The sequence below is a fragment of the Peromyscus californicus genome, unplaced genomic scaffold (genome assembly GCF_007827085.1).
Source record: "Peromyscus californicus insignis strain IS unplaced genomic scaffold, ASM782708v3 Scaffold_1__1_contigs__length_55948999, whole genome shotgun sequence".
Taxonomy (NCBI): Eukaryota; Metazoa; Chordata; class Mammalia; order Rodentia; family Cricetidae; genus Peromyscus; species Peromyscus californicus.
In genome coordinates this window covers 34,379,224-34,397,547 of record NW_026294492.1, presented here as the reverse complement: position 1 = coordinate 34,397,547, position 18,324 = coordinate 34,379,224, and the positions used below count along the sequence as shown (strand labels likewise).

The 18,324-nt window shown below is 43.4% G+C and overlaps 1 protein-coding gene across 3 annotated transcripts in view; it reads right to left on the bottom strand.

The window, feature by feature from the left end:
* Plekhh2 (pleckstrin homology, MyTH4 and FERM domain containing H2) overlaps nt 1-17,432 on the bottom strand; it is a 108,764-nt gene extending 91,332 nt beyond the window's left edge. Inside the window, exons 1-2 of one of the 3 annotated variants that reach the window (XR_008220219.1) lie at nt 17,300-17,432; nt 7,669-7,798 (exon numbers count right to left, since the gene is read on the bottom strand). Coding sequence is in view for 2 of the 3 variants with exons in the window: in XM_052746443.1 (XP_052602403.1) it covers nt 7,669-7,791 (123 nt within the window). In the remaining variant the exon portion in view is untranslated. Of the gene's footprint in view, nt 1-7,668; nt 7,799-16,795; nt 16,916-17,299 lie in introns of those variants that run through there. The other 2 variants (XM_052746443.1, XM_052746444.1) reach the window with 2 other exon arrangements.
* Nucleotides 17,433-18,324: the final 892 nt, after the last annotated feature.

Here is an 18,324-nt window from a genome sequence, read left to right as displayed (position 1 = left end):
GCAACTCCTTAGAACCCTGCAAAGACCTGGAGGGGGCCTGTGTATCATGCTGAGAAATAGGAGGTATTAGTGGGAGATACGTGGCTGTTTAGATAGCTCGCTTATTCCCACATGCCAAACGTCCATCAACTAAGCATTTATTTCCTGTAAAAAACTAAAACTTTCTTCCCTTACCAACTTGAATCAATCGTTCGGAGTGTATTCATCCAACAACTGTCCCATTTACCAGCTCACAGCAGTCTCTTACCCACTTAGCAGAAAACAAGCCGGTAGTGGACCAGCCACAGCCGTGTAGACACAGCTGCCAGACGAGTTCACAGGTGTCCCACTCTTAAATGTAAACAGACCACCAAAGATCAGCCACCATGTGAGAAAAGCCTGCATCTCAGGAAAGAAACAGCCACAGAAAGAGGCAATAATCTCAGAGGAAAGAAGGATGGTGAAGGGAATGCAGTGAACGTTTTTCGACAGGTTAATGATGTTTAAGAACCGAGAAGTTTCAAATACGTGACTTCTCAGCCACCGTGTGAAGCAGAAATTATTCCTACCAAAATACAGGAAATTGTGTTCAGAATGAGTTTGCTTTGTGCAGAATTGTGCTTCTAGCCAGTAATAGCGTTGGCTTTTGGTCTTTGTATTTCAACTCCCTGGTGTTCCTTCCACTGAACCACAGCTGCACATAAACTACCCACACCGTGGAGAGTAATACAGAACCATAGGAAAACCAATCCAAACAGAAAACCACAGAGATTGTAACTGGAAAGCCCTGGCATTTATTTCTATCCTGCGTTATTCTTTGAGTCTAGGAACTCTTTGTGGGTAAACTGTGTTGATCTGAGTGAGACATGTCCCTCATTGTCTTGGACACTTGAACACCTGGTCCCCAGTTAGTGCTGCGGAGACTTAGGAGGTGTGGCCTTGCTGAAGCATGTCCATCACGGCGAGCAGGCTTTGAAAGGGTAGCGCTATTCTCTCCTTGAAGTTCACGCTCTCTTCCTCATGTATGCAGTCCAAGAGGTGAGCCCTCAGCTTCCTGTCTCTGCCACCAAGCTTGCTGCTGGTTGCCATGACTCCACTCCACCATCACGTTTATATACCACCAGAACCCTAAGCTGAATAAATTCTCTCTTCCTGAAGTTGCCGATGGTCATGGTGTTTTTATCACAGCAACAGAAAAGTAACTAATAAAGTAACCTTGGATCATGCCAATAGTCATAATAGGGAGAATTGAGTGCGTAGGGGTGTGTGTGCGAGTGAGTGAGTGAGTGAGTGAGTGAGTGAGTACGTGCGTGTGCGTGTGCGTGTGCGTGTGCGTGTGTGTGTGTGTGTGTGTGTGTGTGTGTGTGTGTGTGTGTGTGTGTGTGTTCCTCAATTGTTCCCCATCTTATTTTTTTAAACAGGGTCTGTTATTGACCTTGGAGCTCACTGATAGGCTAAGCTGGTTGGTCAGTGAGTTCCAGGGATGTGTCTGTCTCTAGTCTCCCCACCCCCAACTTTTATATTGGATGCTAGGGATCCAAATTCTGGTCCTCGTACTTGTACATCAAATAATTTATGCATAGCCGTCTTCCCAATAGGAAGTATTATATTTTCAGGGAACTCATCACAGAAAGAATAAAGGGATAGAGATACAACCCAGAGCACTTACATTTAAAATCCAATTATTTTAGCACTCTCTCTGTCTCCTCCCCCTCCCCCATCACCCCTCTCTACTGGGTATATTTACACAATAATGGCTGAGGCAAAGATGATAATGTTACCTAATAAAACTTAAGGGGTGTTTGTTGAACAAATGTAATGAACAAAGGGAATGATTTAATTTTCAAAAAGATTTAAACTGAGAGTATATTTTTACAAAAGGAAATTGCTACTATGCACCATTTAAATTGTACTTATTGTACCATAAGTACCTAACATTTCACATTGCATTAATGTAAATACATACATTAAATCTATTCAATAAAACTTAGAGCACTTTCAAGCCAGTTCAAACATACTAGTAAACTGACAGGCAATACTTTCATATTTCTTTTCCATAACCCTTTAGCTGGGAAGTAACTTTGCAGAACACTTAAAACTCACAGGATACACTCACGTAACATTTTACTTTCACGGTGTAAACTATAATGTAATCTTTAGTCCAAGTCCACCCAACATATACTAAGCCAGTGTGAAATAATCATTTGACCCATAGAAAGTTTTATTTAAAAAAATACAGTTAAACATTTTATAAACTGGCATCAAAGTCTAAGCTTGATTTATTACTCCCAAAATGTTCTCTACAGTCGCAGTGAACTTAGCAACAAGCAGCAGGCAAGAATTTGTCATTGAACTTGGATCATTTTACCACCACATAAGTACTCAGTGATCCTCTCTGTTACAGGCCCTGTGAACAAATAAAATTGTCCCACAGGTTAATTCAGGCAGAATACTTTAGGACATCTACACTCAGTGATGTGGACACAACTTCTCGGCAGGGGGCTCTTCTGGGTTTTCCCATGGATAGCCCACGAAAAGACTGTCATTAAACAGTTTTGATTTTTCTTATAGTATTATCTTGAGACAACAGCCCCCCAAAAGTGACATTTAAAATAGCCTACAAGGTCTCCCTGGCACACGTGGAATTTCCAGTCAGCATTGTGCATCATTAGGTGATGCTAAAAGGGTAAGTGCATGGATATCTTATTTAAATAGATTCCTGGCACATTGTCCTGGATTACTGTGTGAAGAAAACACATGCTCTGACGTCCAGGGACTCTTCAGTCCCAGAAGAAGGTCCTAAACTGCCGCGGGGGAATCACAGACAGGAAGGGAAGACCAAGAGGCAGGAGATCCTGGATGGTGAAGCTCCGTCAGTCAGGATGGGAGTCAGATACCATGGTGAGGTCCAAAGGAAAAACAGCTTCGTATTTTCTCTTCCCTTTTCACTGAGAAACTACTTCATGGAAAGTAACATTTCACTTTAACTTAAAAAGAAACTTGTCCTTTTCCTTCCCTGCCTCAGAAAACTAACATGTCAAGGAGAGGACTACTTACATCCCAGCTTCCCTGAAGAGTTTATATTCGGCATACTAAGGATATTTCCAACACCATTCCTTAAATTCCTTTAAAGACCTCTCCCATTTACAGCAGCAGCACTTGCCCAAGACTTCAATACGGCCTTTTTTCTTCACAAGTCTCAATATTCTAAGTTACTTGAAAATTGTGATTTAAAAAAACAGGTACAAAAAGTCTTTAAGAAAAAAGCTCACTTATTCTAGTCACTTACACATCTGAAATCCATATTTAATTACAAAAATACTCTGCCGTCATCTCATACTATTTCCTTAAAAAAAAAAAATCAGAAATACGATGAGCGGTGGTGGCGCACGCCTTTAATCCCAGCACTCAGGGAGGCAGGGGCAGGCGGATCTCTGTGAGTTCGAGGCCATCCCGGTTTACAAAGGAGTTCTAGGACAGCCAGAGCTGTTACACAGAAAAACACTGTCTCAAAAAACCAAAACAAACAAACAACATTTTGGTACTAATCTGTAATTAACTGTCCAGTCTTCCTGCAGATAACAAGCATCATCTTTTCATAGAGACACAAGGGAGGCTAGGGATTTAGTTCAGTGGCAGACACCTTGACTAACAGTGCAAGGCCCTCAAGGCAACAGGGAAGGAAAAGAACAGGGGAAGACCGGAGAAGGCAGTAGCGGGTTATCTCCTTGCACCAAATACTCTGTTAGTTCCATCACAACAAATCTGAAAGGCGCATGATTCGACGGCAGCTCTGCCATGCGTTAGTTGTGTGATGGCAGTGAACACACTCATCGTTTCTTCCAAGCCCCAACGTGGCAATCTACAGATCAGAGACGATGACAATCACCCCCACAGAGCTCCTGTGGGGTTTAAACTAGCTTAAGGCCACAGTTTCAAAAGCTTGGGAACCGCAGCTAGCACTCAGAGCTGGCTGCTTGTGTGCCACAGCCAATAAAACAAAGCTAAGAACCAGAACTGTTCCAGGAAAAAGGTTGGCTACAGTTTCTGGCAAAGAGCTAAAGACACGAATTAGTAGTCTCTCAAGAATCTCCAGCCTTGGGGCTGCACCCACGTGGCGAGAAGGTGTGGAGAGCTAAGGGGGAGAAGCTCTGAGGATGCAGGTCCCAGCACAAAGCCAAAGCTGGAGGTGGGACCTGACTGTCTCAGGAATGCAACATTTGACTCAGTCTGGCACTGAGCAACAGTGCAGCAGGGCTTGCCTTGAAAAATATGTGCTGATCCATAAGCGGTTATTGCTGCAAACACATGTGCGACGAACGCACGTGACACGTTTCTCTGTGGCACGGTGGAACAGACGACAGAACAGAAGAGTGGACAGACAGACCACAGGAGCAACATGGGGACCACAGACAAATCACCTTAGGCTTCAGAGACAGAAAGTCTGGATTTAAATGTTGTCCCCATCACTTTCTTTTTGGTATGAACTCTCGCAAGCTAAGTAACTTCTGGTACCTAATTATCCCCTTGTGTCAACATAGATAATAGTAGTATTTACCTCATAAAAATTATTGGGAAGATTAAATATATAAATTACTTAGGATACATCAGTTTCCTAATTCATAAAACTGAGACAAAATTTTTAACTTCACAAGTTGTTAGATGAATTTAGTACATTATTACCTATAAAATATTTAGCACATGAGAAGTCAATAAATATTTGGCATTTTCATTAAAGCGTAGGTGGATACCAAAGAAATTTTTCAAACCTGAGAAAAATACTTCATAGCAGAATATAACAAAGAACACTGTGAAGGTCTTTACTCTCATTCCAGTGTTGAGAGTATTTACTAGGAAACCATGAGTAATTGGCACACAAAGTTGGTTTCCAGCGTGTAAAATACATCTGACCGACTCCACCTCTTAGATCTTCTAAAGACCTAAATCCAGAGTTATAAATTAGACTTAAAAAAATTCTCCTTTTAGCCGGGCGGTGGTGGCACACGCCTTTAATCCCAGCACACGGGAGGCAGAGCCAGGTGGATCTCTGTGAGTTCAAGGCCAGCTTGGTCTACAGAGTGAGTTACCAGGAACGGTGCAAAGCTACAAAGAGAAACCCTGTCTCAAAAAAAAAAAAAAAATTCTCCTTTTAATACTCATTCACTGAAAAAAGAGTAAATACAATAGCATACAGATAATAATCAAAAAAGCAGAGGTAACAACGATGAAGTGTCCACGCAGGTTAGCCACAAGGAAATGCTGATGTAACTATATAAAAATCAGTGTCTTGGTCATTGGGGTCATAGAAAATACTACATAAATCACTTTTCAATATGAGAAATGGTTTTTATATTGAAAGGAGAAAAAAATAACAGCCCATGGACGACACTTAGCTTTGAGTTAAGCTTCCCTTAGCTATAGCTATTCAAAGTGGAATCTTTCCACGCTTTAATCTTGATCCTAAAATGAACAAACAGGCCACTTTAATATTGAGACCTCATTCCACAGAGCCTGGCCCCCGGTCACCTGTGAAGCAGGCTGAACAGGGTCACTTTAGTCTCTCCACTTAAAGGAAGCTAAGGATGGGATACATGAAGGCTCACACAAAATGATGCTTTCCTGGATTTTATTAGGACACTTCAAAGGGATTCTTGGCCAACAGGAAAGAAAGATGTAAGGCTTTGATGGAGAAATGACACATGTACCCGTTTCCATCCCAAAAGAATGTGAACTGGCGTTTAAAACAACACCTGTAAATTCTTCTGGCCAGTTACCAGCGATATCACTCATCTGTCTGTCTAGATAACACTTTCTAGAAATATGAGAACCTCGTGTTGATTTTAAATTCTCTAGAACATACAATAAAAAAAAGCAACAAGAATGATATAATATTGCTCATTTAACTCAATATTCAAAAAACTGTTGACACACTGTCTTAGTTAAGTTTCTGTTGCTATGACAAAATACCACGACCAGAAAGAAAGTTGGGGAGGAAAGAATTAATTTGCCTTACACTTCCGCATTGCTGTTCATCACTGAAGGAAGTCAGGACAGGCACTCACACAGGGCAGGATCCTGGAGGCAGGAGCTGATGCAGAGGCTATGGAGGGGTCCTGCTTACTGGCTTGTTCCCTCATGGCGTGCTCAGCCTGCTTTCTTATAGAACCCAGGACCACCAGCCCAAGGATGGCACCACCCATCACGGGTTGGGCCCTCCCCCACTGATCACTAAATGAGAAAATGCCTCTGGATCTGGATCTCATGAAGGCATTTCCTCAGCGGAGGCTCCTTCCTCTCTGATGACTCTAGCTTGCGTCAAGCTGAACTGTTTTATCTTTTCATAGGAAATTTTTGATCCCCGAGATGTGTTTTACATTTGCAACCTACTTCAGTTTGAACTAGCCCAGTCGAATGTGCCACAGTCACAAGTGGCACGTAGGTATCCGTGCCAATTTGCTTTTGTCAACTTGGCACAAACCCAGACATGTCTAAGAAGAGGGAATCTCAAGAGAGGCATTGTCTCCAGCAGACTGGCCGGTGGGCATGTCTGGGGGGGGGGGGCATTTTCACACTTTTTGATTAATGTAGGGGCCGAAGGTAACTGTGGCCCACCTGGGCAGGTAGTCCTGGGAAAGGCAGCTGACTGACCATGAGCCTGAAGGCAACCCAGTACGTGGCATTCTTCTCTGGTTCCTGCCTCCGCTTCTGCTGGAGTTCCTGCCCTGACTTCCCTCAGCCATGGACTGGGATCCAAGCCAAATAAACCCTTTCCTCCCCAAGTTCCTTTTGGTCATGGTATTCATCATAGTATTAGAAAGGACACTAATAGGATATTATATCAGATGGCAAAGTCCAGAATTCAAATTCCCAGGAACCAGAGACAAGGGCTGTTTTGTTTACAGAGGTAACTGTGATATATCTATATCTATATCTATATCTATATCTATATCTATATCTATATCTATATCTATATCTATATCTATATCTATATCTATCTATATATATCTATATATATATATATGTTTCCTGTGACAAAAATTCTAATTACATTACTAGAACTATCAATAGAAGACAGACTATACTGAATTCAATTCTAGCCCAAATGATAATTTTGGAACATATAATTAGTAGAAATTCTAAGCATGTACATACTTTCAAATATATTATAAACATTTAGCTATCAGTAGAGAGTTCTATAATTACTTGAGAACGATTTTTTGTTTGTTGTGTTTTATTGAGACAGGGTCTTGCTGTGTAATTCAGGCTGGCCTTAAGTTTGTGGTCCTCTGGCCTCAGTGCTGGGATTACAAACTTGTAGCACCATACCTGGCTTAAAAACTATATCCTTCAACAGAGAGCAGATGAAAATGCTATTAAATTCCTTTAGTAAGTCAAATAAATTATAGCTTTCTCTCTGGAATGAATGAACTCTGTATTCATCAAACATGTAATATTCCCAAACTCCACTAATGCTTACAAATAAAAGCTTTTTTTTTTTTTGTCCCATATTTGGTGAAAGAACATGTCAAATGTAGTTTCAAATACTTCATAAAAGAAAGAAAGTTAAACTATATTCATTATTTTTGAAATGTTTGACTCCCGGGAGTAATGGGATATATATATATCTTAATATATATGAAACAGGGATCCAGCAACTGACAGTCATGGAAGTTTGGGTGAGGAGCTTACTTTCTCTGCTAAGAGCTCGCGGATCTTGCTTGCCTGAACTCGAAACTTCATGAGCTGGGACTCCAGAGCTACGCATCGCTCCTTCCAATCGACTGGTCCTTCTAACTCCGAGAGCTCTGCCATATTTCTTCTAGAAGAGAGAAAGCAAGCGGTCAAACAACACACACATTGGCACTGAAGGCAACGTAAGGAATGTCTCAGTGGACAACTGAATGCCATCCACAGACAAGTTTTAAATTCTAAGATAAGGCCAGCACTTGCCACAGTGTGTAGAACTTAATGACAGACAAGAAACCAGGGCTGGAAGCCATACCCAGCTGCTTCATTTTCTGTCTCAGTTTACCCATGCTAAAAGAAAGTCAGACACTAACAATCACAAGCTTCGTGGACATGCTATGAGGAATAAATGAAATAAGGCTGCTTCCAATAGAACTTTGAACCACATGATAGCACAGCCCAGAGAAACTGCTGTATTTTTAATTCTTCCCAACAGGTAGGACTTTAAAAGTCTATCCACTCAAAATTCACACTCTCAGATTTACAGACATACCACAATGTGCCAGTAATATGATCAAATAACCTATGGAAATACCGGACCTGTGCTAAAGATTTGTACTAAAACGATGACTTGGTATCACTTTGGATATGTCTGGGTCCAGGCTAAGTCTCTCAAGCCGAAAAACCTCTGGCTCATTTAACCAGGGAAGTCACTAGAAGCCTGACAAGTACGTTTCATTTGGGGTAAGAAGAGAAAACAGATAAAGATGAAATGTGATGTCATCTACAATTTAGTAAATCCAGACTCAGTGTTTTCTATGACACTAACCGCCTCTTTGCAGGAGGTTAATGGTGGGGAAGTTTCGCTGTAGAGCAGGCAGCTCCAGGTCAGGGAAGCTGTCTTGAAAGTCTACAGAGCTACTTGATTTCAGAAGCATGGCCACTTCTGACTCTGGAATTCCTGAAAGTAGTTTTAAATGTTTATTAATGTTCTGTTGGCCTATTGTTTTCTTTTTTTTTTTTTTTTTTTTTTTTTTTTTGGTTTTCCGAGACAGTGTTTCCCTGTGTAGCTTTGCGCCTTTCCTGGAACTCACTTGGTAGCCCAGGCTGGCCTCGAACTCACAGAGATCCGCCTGGCTCTGCTTCCCATGTGCTGGCCTATTGTATTCTTGAATGACCTTTGCCATGAATTGATGAAATCAGTGTTAGGAATGGATTTCCCAAAGGAGCCAGGCCCCAATGTAGGAGAACACAAGAGAATAAATTCTCAGAACTCCAAAGAGAATAAATTCTCAGAACTCCAAAGATTCAGCTGTTGAAGTGCATAATAGTATTCTTTTGTTTTCTGGGGGAAGGAAGGAAGAAAGAAAGAAAGAAAGAAAGAAAGAAAGAAAGAAAGAAAGAAGGAAGGAAGGAAGGAAGGAAGGAAGGAAGGAAGGAAGGGAGGAAGGAAGGAAGGAAGGCAAGGAAAAGGGAAAAAATACAACAAATTTCCCCCCAAAATTTACTGTAATGTATCCCATTCCTTAAACATACGCCAGTTTTTAAAAACTGCAAGCTACAAGCTTCCTCCACGATCCTAGCGCTTGGCAGGCTGAGGAAGGGAGATTCTGGAACACTCAAGGCCCTCCTGGGCGACACAGAAGTTCCAGGTTCCAGGTCAGCCAAGACTACATAGTTAGACCATCTCAAAAGGAAATAAGCGACCAAACAAAAACTCAGCAAGCTACTAAAAATTCCCTTTTCCTTAAACACAAAAATACGTGTCTTGTGCTTAAGACAGTTTTCACTTGAATACTGGAATCATCACTCCGTAATTTAGAAATAAATGAATACAAAAGACTTGTTCTCCAAAGGCAACAATATTTTGTTACAATCACCCCTAAGCACTGCACACCTTTCAGACACCCCTACATCCTGGCCACAGACACCAGAAACATTAGGGAAGAGCTGGTAAGAATTCTCCTGTTTTTAATAGAAGCCCGGCCCTACTTATTTATGGGTTTTGTTGTGGTAGTTGTTTTTTTAATATTAGCTTTATGAACATTTTCAGTTACCATATTAACATTTACTATTAGTATTTCATCTAGGTATCACAAACTCCACTCTACTGTTACTTAACCTTTCTATTAGCTTTGGAGGGAATATAGGGAAAGAAAATACAGATAAAATATTTCTTAAATTTTTAAAAACTAATAAAATAGACACTCTTAATTCTTGTTTTGTTGTTGTTGTTTTTTTCGAGACTGGTTTTCTCTGTAAGAGCTCTGGCTGTCCTGGAACTCACTCTGTAGACCAGGCTGGCCTCGAACTCACAGAGATCCGCCTGCCTCTGCCTCCCGAGTGCTGGGATAAAAGGTGTGCGCCACCACTACTTGATGGCATTCTTAATTCTTAAACCATTCAAACAACTATGCAGAAAAAATATAGACATTGTTCTATCTCAAGCAATATAATCTATTTCATGTTGGGTAAGTTTTCCTCTACGGTTAGAATAACATTTATGTCCCAGTGTAAAAGATATTTGCTTTGTTTACCTTGATTGGCTGGGATCTGAACTCTGTACATGGTAAACAAATGCTTTGCCAATAACGTACACTCCTAGCCTATAGTCTTAAAAATGGCATAAATAGCACATAAATGCTTTCCAACAAATGAAAAAAAAATCAAGGCAATGTGTCATATAAATAGAATAAAGGATTTTAAAAAAAAGATCATTTCAACAACACAAAAAAGTTTGACAAAACGCAACCTCTCTTACATAAGAAAGCCATTCAACACATCAGCAAAAAAAGGAAGTCCTTCACCCTGGTAAGGGACAGCTCCAAAAGCCGACAACATACACACTCGGTGTCTGAATGCTTCCCCTCAAAACCAACAAAAGACAAAGACGTCTGCTTTTACGACTTCTGCACTACATTATGGGATGTAGCCAAGGCAAGAATAGAATTAAAAGTTTCTAAATTTAGAAAGGAAGTAAAACTATTTGCAGAGGATATGATCATGTACATAGAAAATTCTAAGAAAATTGCACACACACATACACACACATAACCTATTAGGACTAGTAAGTAAGGTTTCAGGAAACAACATCAATATACAAAAATCAAGTTCTATATACTAGAAGAAAAACCCCCAAATTAATAAACTTCCATTTGTGATATAGCATAACAATGACTAAAACCCTTAGGAATAAGCTTAACAAAACAAGAATTCGTACTTTGAAAACAACACATCATCAAGGAAAGACATCAAGCCTAAATAAACGAAGAAATGGCCTGTTCATGGACTACAATCTGTGCAGGTGACAAGGCTTGCAGATGGGTTAGCAATGCAACAACTGTGACTATTCCAACTGATGTTCTTTTTTTCTTGCCGGAAATTGGTAAATTGATCCTAAAACTCACCGAGAAATTTTAAGGGACCAAGGATAAGCAAGCAATCTTGATAAAGCTTAAGGAGTCACATATTCAAACTTCAAAGCTCACTACAAAGCTACAGTACCCGAGATAGAGGAGTGAAGAAAGACATCAGCAGAATAAGGCTGAGCCCAGAAATACAACCTCGTGTTGACAATCAATTCATTTTTGACAAGACTACCAAGACCATTCAACAGGGAAGGTAATAGTACTTTCAACAGATGATGGGGTACAAGTGGATAGCCACATGCAGAAGAATGAATGTAGTATCCTCCCTCAGCCCAGACACACAAATTAGCATAAGATGTATCAAAGGCCTGAATGTAACCCAAAGCTCTAAAAATCAGAAAATAGATAAGTGAAACCTCATCAAAATTTAAGAATTATGGGCCCTAAGGCAGTGGTCCTCAGCCTTCCTAGTGCTGTGACCCTTTAATTCAGTTCCTCAGGTTGTGGTGACCCCCAACCATATAATTATTTCGTTGCTTCTTCATAACTGTAATTTTGCTACTGCTACGAATCATAATATAAATATCTGATATGCAGGATATCTAATATGTGACAACCCACCCCCAGAGGGGTCTCAACCCACAGATTGAGAACCACTGCTCTTGATGTGCTATGAAGAACTTGTAAAAACGGCCTACAAAAAGGTAGGGAAAGATTTGAAAGACTTGTGTCCAGAATATGTAAATGATTCAAACAACTCGATAAAAAAAGACAACCTGCCAGGCTTGATGTATCCCAGCACCCAGGAGGTAGAGGCAGGTGGATCTCTGTGAATTCGAGGCCAGCCTGGGCTGCAGAGCAAGTTCCAGGAAAGGCTCCAAAGCTACACAGAGAAACCCTGTCTCGAAAAAACAAAAAAAAAACCCAAAAACCAAAAAAGAGAGAAAGAAAGAAAGAAAGGAAGGAAGGAAGGAAGGAAGGAAGGAAGAAAGGAAGAAAGAAAGGAAGGAAGGAAGGAAGAAGAAAAAGAAAAAACAAAAAAGGACAATCTAATTTAGAATTAGGGACTGAAATGAAGGCTTACTTGGCAAAGTGCTGGTCATGTAAGCCCTCAAATGAGAAAATGCTTCCCTCAGATTGTCTCCAGGCAAGTTTATAGGGTATTTTCTGGATTGCTGATTGATAGGGGTGGGCCCAAGCCATAGGGGTAGGGCAGGGCCACCCCTGGGGCAAGGGGTCCAGAGCTGTATAAGAAACCAGGCTGGGCAAGCCATGAGGAGCAAGCCGGTAAGCAGACTTCCTCAAGGGTCTCTTTTTCAGTCCTGCCTTCAGGCTCCTGCCTTGGGTTCCTGCCCTGACTTCCCCAAAGAAGGAGAGTGTGATCTGAGAGTTGGAAGCTGAACAAACCCTTTCCTCCCCAAGTTGCTTTTGGCCATGGTGTTTTAGCACAGCGATAGAAACAAACCCTAAGACAGAGATGTGTCCTAGTGTGTGGACTGTTGCTGAGACCGACCTGGCCATGTTGTTTTTAAAGGATCGTGGAAGGAGTTTGGAATTTTAGGCTGGAAAAGCCATTGAGCACTCGGAGCTCAGGGAGCTGTTGGAGGGAGCATGAACGATAAGAATGTTAAGAGTAGTAAAGACAGTTGAAGCCTAGCTTGTGAAGTTCCAGAAGGAAGTTTGAGAGTACCTTAAAGATTCTGTTGGGGTCGTTCAATACTTTGGATTAAGAATCTGAGCAGCTGGGGCTGAAGAATCAACTGTGGTTAAGAAAATACAAGAAGGCCGGGCGGTGGTGGCGCATGCCTTTAATACCAGCAATCGGGAGGCAGAGCCAGGCGAATCTCTGTGAGTTCGAGGCCAGCCTGGGCTACCAAGTGAGTTCCAGGAAAGGCGCAAAGCTACACAGAGAAACCCTGTCTCGAAAAACCAAAAAAAAAAAAAAAAAGAAAATACAAGAACCACTAAAGTGAAACCTTCGCTTTACTTGGACAGTCAATGGTGGTTAGCGGGAACCGAGAAATTATCAGTGATTAAGAGACCAGTTGCTGTGGGATGGTCTGTATGTCAAGTGTGTTGATGATTGGTCAATAAATAAATCACTGATTGGCCAGTGGCCAGGCAAGAAGTATAGGCGGGACAAGGAGGAGAATAAAGCTGGGAAGTGGAAGGCTGAGTCAGAGACACTGCCAGCCGCCACGATGACAAACAGCATGTGAAGATGCCGGTAAGCCACGAGCCACGTGGCAAGGTATAGATTTATAGAAATGGATTAATTTAAGCTGTAAGAACAGTTAGCAAGAAGCCTGCCACAGCCATACAGTTTGTAACCAATATAAGTCTCTGTGTTTACTTGGTTGGGTCTGAGCAGCTGTGGGACTGGCGGGTGAGAGAGATTTGTCCTGACTGTGGGCCAGGCAGGAAAACTCTAGCTACAACCAGTACTACTGAGGTAAAAATTTCTGGGAATATTTCCTCAAGGCAGCACACAGAAGCTGTGGTCCAGAGAAAGCCAAGGCTACAACTCATGTTGGCATCCAAACTTGGTAACTTGTAAGAGTCTCCCAGTTAGTATTGGTTTTTGAAGGCTTGGAGGGGTCATGGAGAGCAGCTGACCCTTGGCCCTGTGAGAGGCCAGCAGAGGTCACTGCTGAAGGTAGAAGCCCCAACACCATTTGAGGCTTGGCACCACATAGCAGGGTCAGAGTCCCTGAAGAGAGCCTAGGCTATTGGTGAAGCTGCTGCCCAAACTGCAGCAGAATATTTGAGATACCAGTAGTAAGGGGCAACCACCACGGAACAGCAGCAACTGTGGAGTGGAGCTGCCCTCAACCCATGAGACGTGCTTCATGTGCTATGAACGGCAGAACCACAGAGGTGGAGCCACTGGAGCCCTTTGGGGGCCAGAAGATCATGAGTGCCACGCCTGACGCTGAGCTTTACACAGTTGGCCTTTGGTTTTGTTTGAGTTGAATGTGACTCTGCTCTAATTCTTCCCTTTTGGAGTAAGACAGTATATGTTATTTTTTTTATTTTACAGGTACCCACAGTTAAAAGACTTTGGAATTTTTGGAGAGACTTTGAATATTTTAAAGAGATTTTGGAGTTTTAAGTGTTGATGTTTTTAAAGACTGTGGGACTTTTAAAAGTTGGAATGTTTTATATTGTCATATTAATATTAACATGGCATCTTGGGGACAACAAGAAAAGAAAGGTTATGGTTCAATAGTGATGACAAGTTGAGAAGGCGTCAATTGTTTTGGTTGGTTTTTCTTTTGTTTTTTGACAGAAGCTAGAGTTATCTGGAACCCCAATGGAGAAAAATGTCTCCACCCAGACTGCCTGTAGGCAAGTCTGTAGGGCACTGTCTTTATTAATGGTTGAGGTGGGCAAGAGAGGAAAGGTTGTAGTGTAACCGTGATGTGGTTCGCGTCTGCCTGACAAAAACCTGTGTGCCCAGCCATATGGAGCTGTGCCACCTCTGGGCAGTTCCTGAATTGTATAAGAAAGCAGGCTGAGCATGGCATGAGAAAGCCAGTAAGCAGCACCCCTCCATGGTCTCTGCTATAGCTCTTGCCCCCCAAGTTCCTGCCCTGCTTGAGTTCCTGCCCAGACTTATCTTCATGATGGACTATTAACTGTAATCTGAAATAAACCCTTTCCTCCCCAAGTTGTTTTTGGTCATGGTAATTATTATAAAAATAGAAACCTAACCAGTACAAATACACACACACACACACACACACACACACACACACACACACACACACACAAAGAATGGACACATCTCCAAAGAAAATATATAAATGGTCCATAAGCACACAAAAAGTTCTCAGCATCATTAACTACAAGAAAAAAAATGAAAAAGTGAAATATCAAAATTGTGATGACATTCCACTTCTCCCCAAATTAGCTCAATATAATGAAATGAAAAAGAATATGACCGGGCGGTGGTGGCGCACGCCTTTAATCCCAGCACTCGGGAGGCAGAGACAGGAGGATCTCTGTGAGTTCGAGTCCAGCCTGGGCTACAGAGTGAGTTCCAGAAAAGGCTCCAAAGCTACACAGAGAAACCCTGTCTCAGAAAAGAAGGAAGGAAGGAAGGAAGGAAGGAAGGAAGGAAGGAAGGAAGGAAGGAAGGAAGGAAGGAAAAAGAACGTGGATTAATAAGAACTGATGAAACTGTATAGTCATTGGAACTCCTGCATATCGCTGGTACTATAAAAAATGTTGAAACTGCTTTGTAAATAGTCAAACAGTTCCTCATATGTTTAAAGTTATCCTACGGTCCACAACTCCAGGTCACATGTCCTATGAAATGTCCAGAACAGATAAATCAAAAGGACAGAAAACAGGTCAAAGGTTGCCAAGGATTGTGAAGAGATGGCAATGGAGACCGACTACTAAAAGGCCTAGAGTTTTTTAGGGGGGTGGGGTTGAAGAAAATATTCTAGAATTAGGTGGTGGTGATAAGTGCAAAACCTTGCAAATATACCCAAATCCCCTGAGCTATACAGTTTCAAAAGTACAATTTTACGGTTTGTGAATTGTATCTCAATTAAAAGGTTCATACACAAACAAAGGAAAGAATGGGTATATACTAAGACCACATTTGCCGATTTAACCATTCATTATGAGTAGTCATCCCTGCCAGGAATCTCACCATCAACTCAAATAATAGAGCAGGAACTGTTAACCTCAGCTAGGAAAAGTATAGTACATACCTCTTACCTAGAACTTCGCTATGAAAATGAAATAAGAAAATTAAAAGTTGAATACATCTATTTTTCTTTAGTTGTAGTAGTTATAGGTACAAACGCTTTATTATCAAACATGCATTTGGCATGTTCAGTCCCCAATAATTGTCATAATAAAAGAAACTCAAAACTGCAGATTGGTTTTGTGATGGCCCAAGGTCTAGACGCGTGTCCTCTGAAATCCTGTGACTGGGTAGCCGGCAGCTGACATACGAAAGTACCACCCTGACTAGCTAAGAACGCTAATTCTGAAGTTTCATCGTCCGTGGGGACAGAACGGGACAGCTTTGGGGACTATAGTCCACTTCTAAAAATGTCCTAAGTTTTGAATTCTGAGGGGATCTACCTTCTCTGCAGGGGGCAGGAAAAAGCAGAGGTTTTCCAAAGACCTCCAGTGACTTAGGAAATAATTTACTGACAAAATAAACTGTTTACAGTTGTGGAGTGAATGCTCTTTTCTCTGAATCTCTGACTTCCTGTTTCTTTTCCAAATCCTAACAAGGAGGAGGACGTTAAAAGGAGAGAGGGAGAGAGATTGGGGACGGAAGAAGGACACTACTACCTAGGCTCACGCTGATGAAATTTGGAGAAACCCCGTAAACCCCTCACAGTCTCTAGGAACAGTTTGGTCTGTGAGCTGTGTCGTTTTCCCCCCTAAAGCAGTAAAGCTGTCTTTCTTAACTAGACTGAAGGACGCCTTGTTTAAAGAACCTTACCACCACCTAACCCCACTTGGGCCACGCCTGCCGGTCCTCGACACTGCCCAGAACAGCCTGCTGCTTGCTCGCACACTCCTCCGGGACACACGCATAGTCCTGAGGTCTAGGCTTGCAAAGACTGGAGCCTTCACAAAGAAGCCAGTGACCTGCAAGTAGCCCGGCACCAGGAGAGTTTTTGCAAAACAAAATATCTCAACTTCTCGCTGTGTGTGTGTATGTGTGTGTGTGTGTGTGTGTGTGTGTGTGTGTGTGTGTGTGTGTGTGTGTTCGTTTCAGGGTATGTCACCTTAGGGCACTGGCGTCGGGCAGTCAGGCAAGTGGAGGTGTTAAAAACGGAAAGCTGGAGAACTTCGGTCCCCGATGTTCCTTCACAGCCCCGCTCTCCAGAAGCTCAGGCCGAACCTACAGCATCGTCGATGGGACCCACGATGCGCGGGGACGCGGGGCTGCCCCGCAGCGCGCCCGCTCGACGACTCCCCGCGGTGCCACAAGCCCCCCGCGGGGCCACAAGCCCGGGCCCGGCTTTTCTAACAGAACGTCACAGGAGCCCGGGGTACGTAGTGCCGCCCCCAGCCGGCTCGTGCTGGCGACTCCGGGACCCAGGCCCAGCCCGGGGCGCCCGGCGGCGTCCTGCGTTGCATCCCCGTCCCGCTCCGCCGGTCCCGCTGCCCCCTGCCTCGCCGGCGATCCGGGACGGCGTGGTCCCCGGCGTGAGGGACCCCCGGAGGCTCGGTCCCCGAGGGCAGGGTCCCCGAGGCCACCGGATCCCGCGCCCTGCCCACCTGCCTACCTCTGCGGCGGCGCCCCCCGATGGCCCGGCCTCGCCTGCTACCCGGCTCCGCCGGCTTCTCCGGCTCCCAGCCCGCGCCGGCCACACTCGGAGCCCCGAGCGGCCGGGACGGCGCCGCCTCCTCCGGGATTGGCGGCCGGAGTAGCTAATCGGAGGCCGGAGCCGACCACCTGTCGTCACTGGAGGAGGTGTTTATAACTTTGGCTCCTCCCGGTGCCCCTCAGAGTAAGGAGGTCTGGCCCAAGAGGTGTTTCCACCGCCTTCCCCATACCTAGACTTCAAGGCCTGTTGTAGCGTTTAGTCACTTCTTTCCCATTCCCTTTGCCTCGATTGTACCTGTGTACCAACCTCTTGTGCTTAAATAGTCGAGAACAAATTCTTCCATGTGCAGCCAGCAAAGCCCCCACCTACTTGTGCAAGTTTAGTTTACACAGCTGTTCTTCACACCTCAGGCGACCGTGGTCCACGTCCCCATTCTGAAGACTCCAGCTGGGAAGGATGACATGCTGTTTCCTGCCCCTCCCTTCTTTAAAAATCCTGTCTATCCTCTCAGACCAGCGCAAGTCTCCTCCTGAAGGTCCCTGTCGCCCCAGGTAGCAGAAACCTCTGCCCTTGTTTTTGCCTTCAGCACATCCAGTTTTTGCCGCTCTCGGCATGCACACATTTTCCTGACCTTCCCCTGCTGCGACCATCAGCCAGCGAGCGTTTGAAAGCTAAGATCTGCTGCGTTCTTCTTTGCTGCCTTCTCAGCCTATCGCACAAAGCATCTTGCATGAGCACCTGGATGATCATCCATCTGGTTGGATTTCACATCCCAAGCTGGGGCCTAGAGAGGCCGGTCTTGGGAGAGGAGGAGAGGGAACAGAAGGGGAGGAGGAAGGGAGGGGTAGGGAAGGGACAAATTCTGGATATTAGACCTTCCCCAGGTCACAAAACTAGGTCAGACAAATTACTCTTTGATACACAGTAAACTAATAGAAGCATCAGACGGCTTTTCCCATTTCAATCTTTTTACAAAAGAAAAA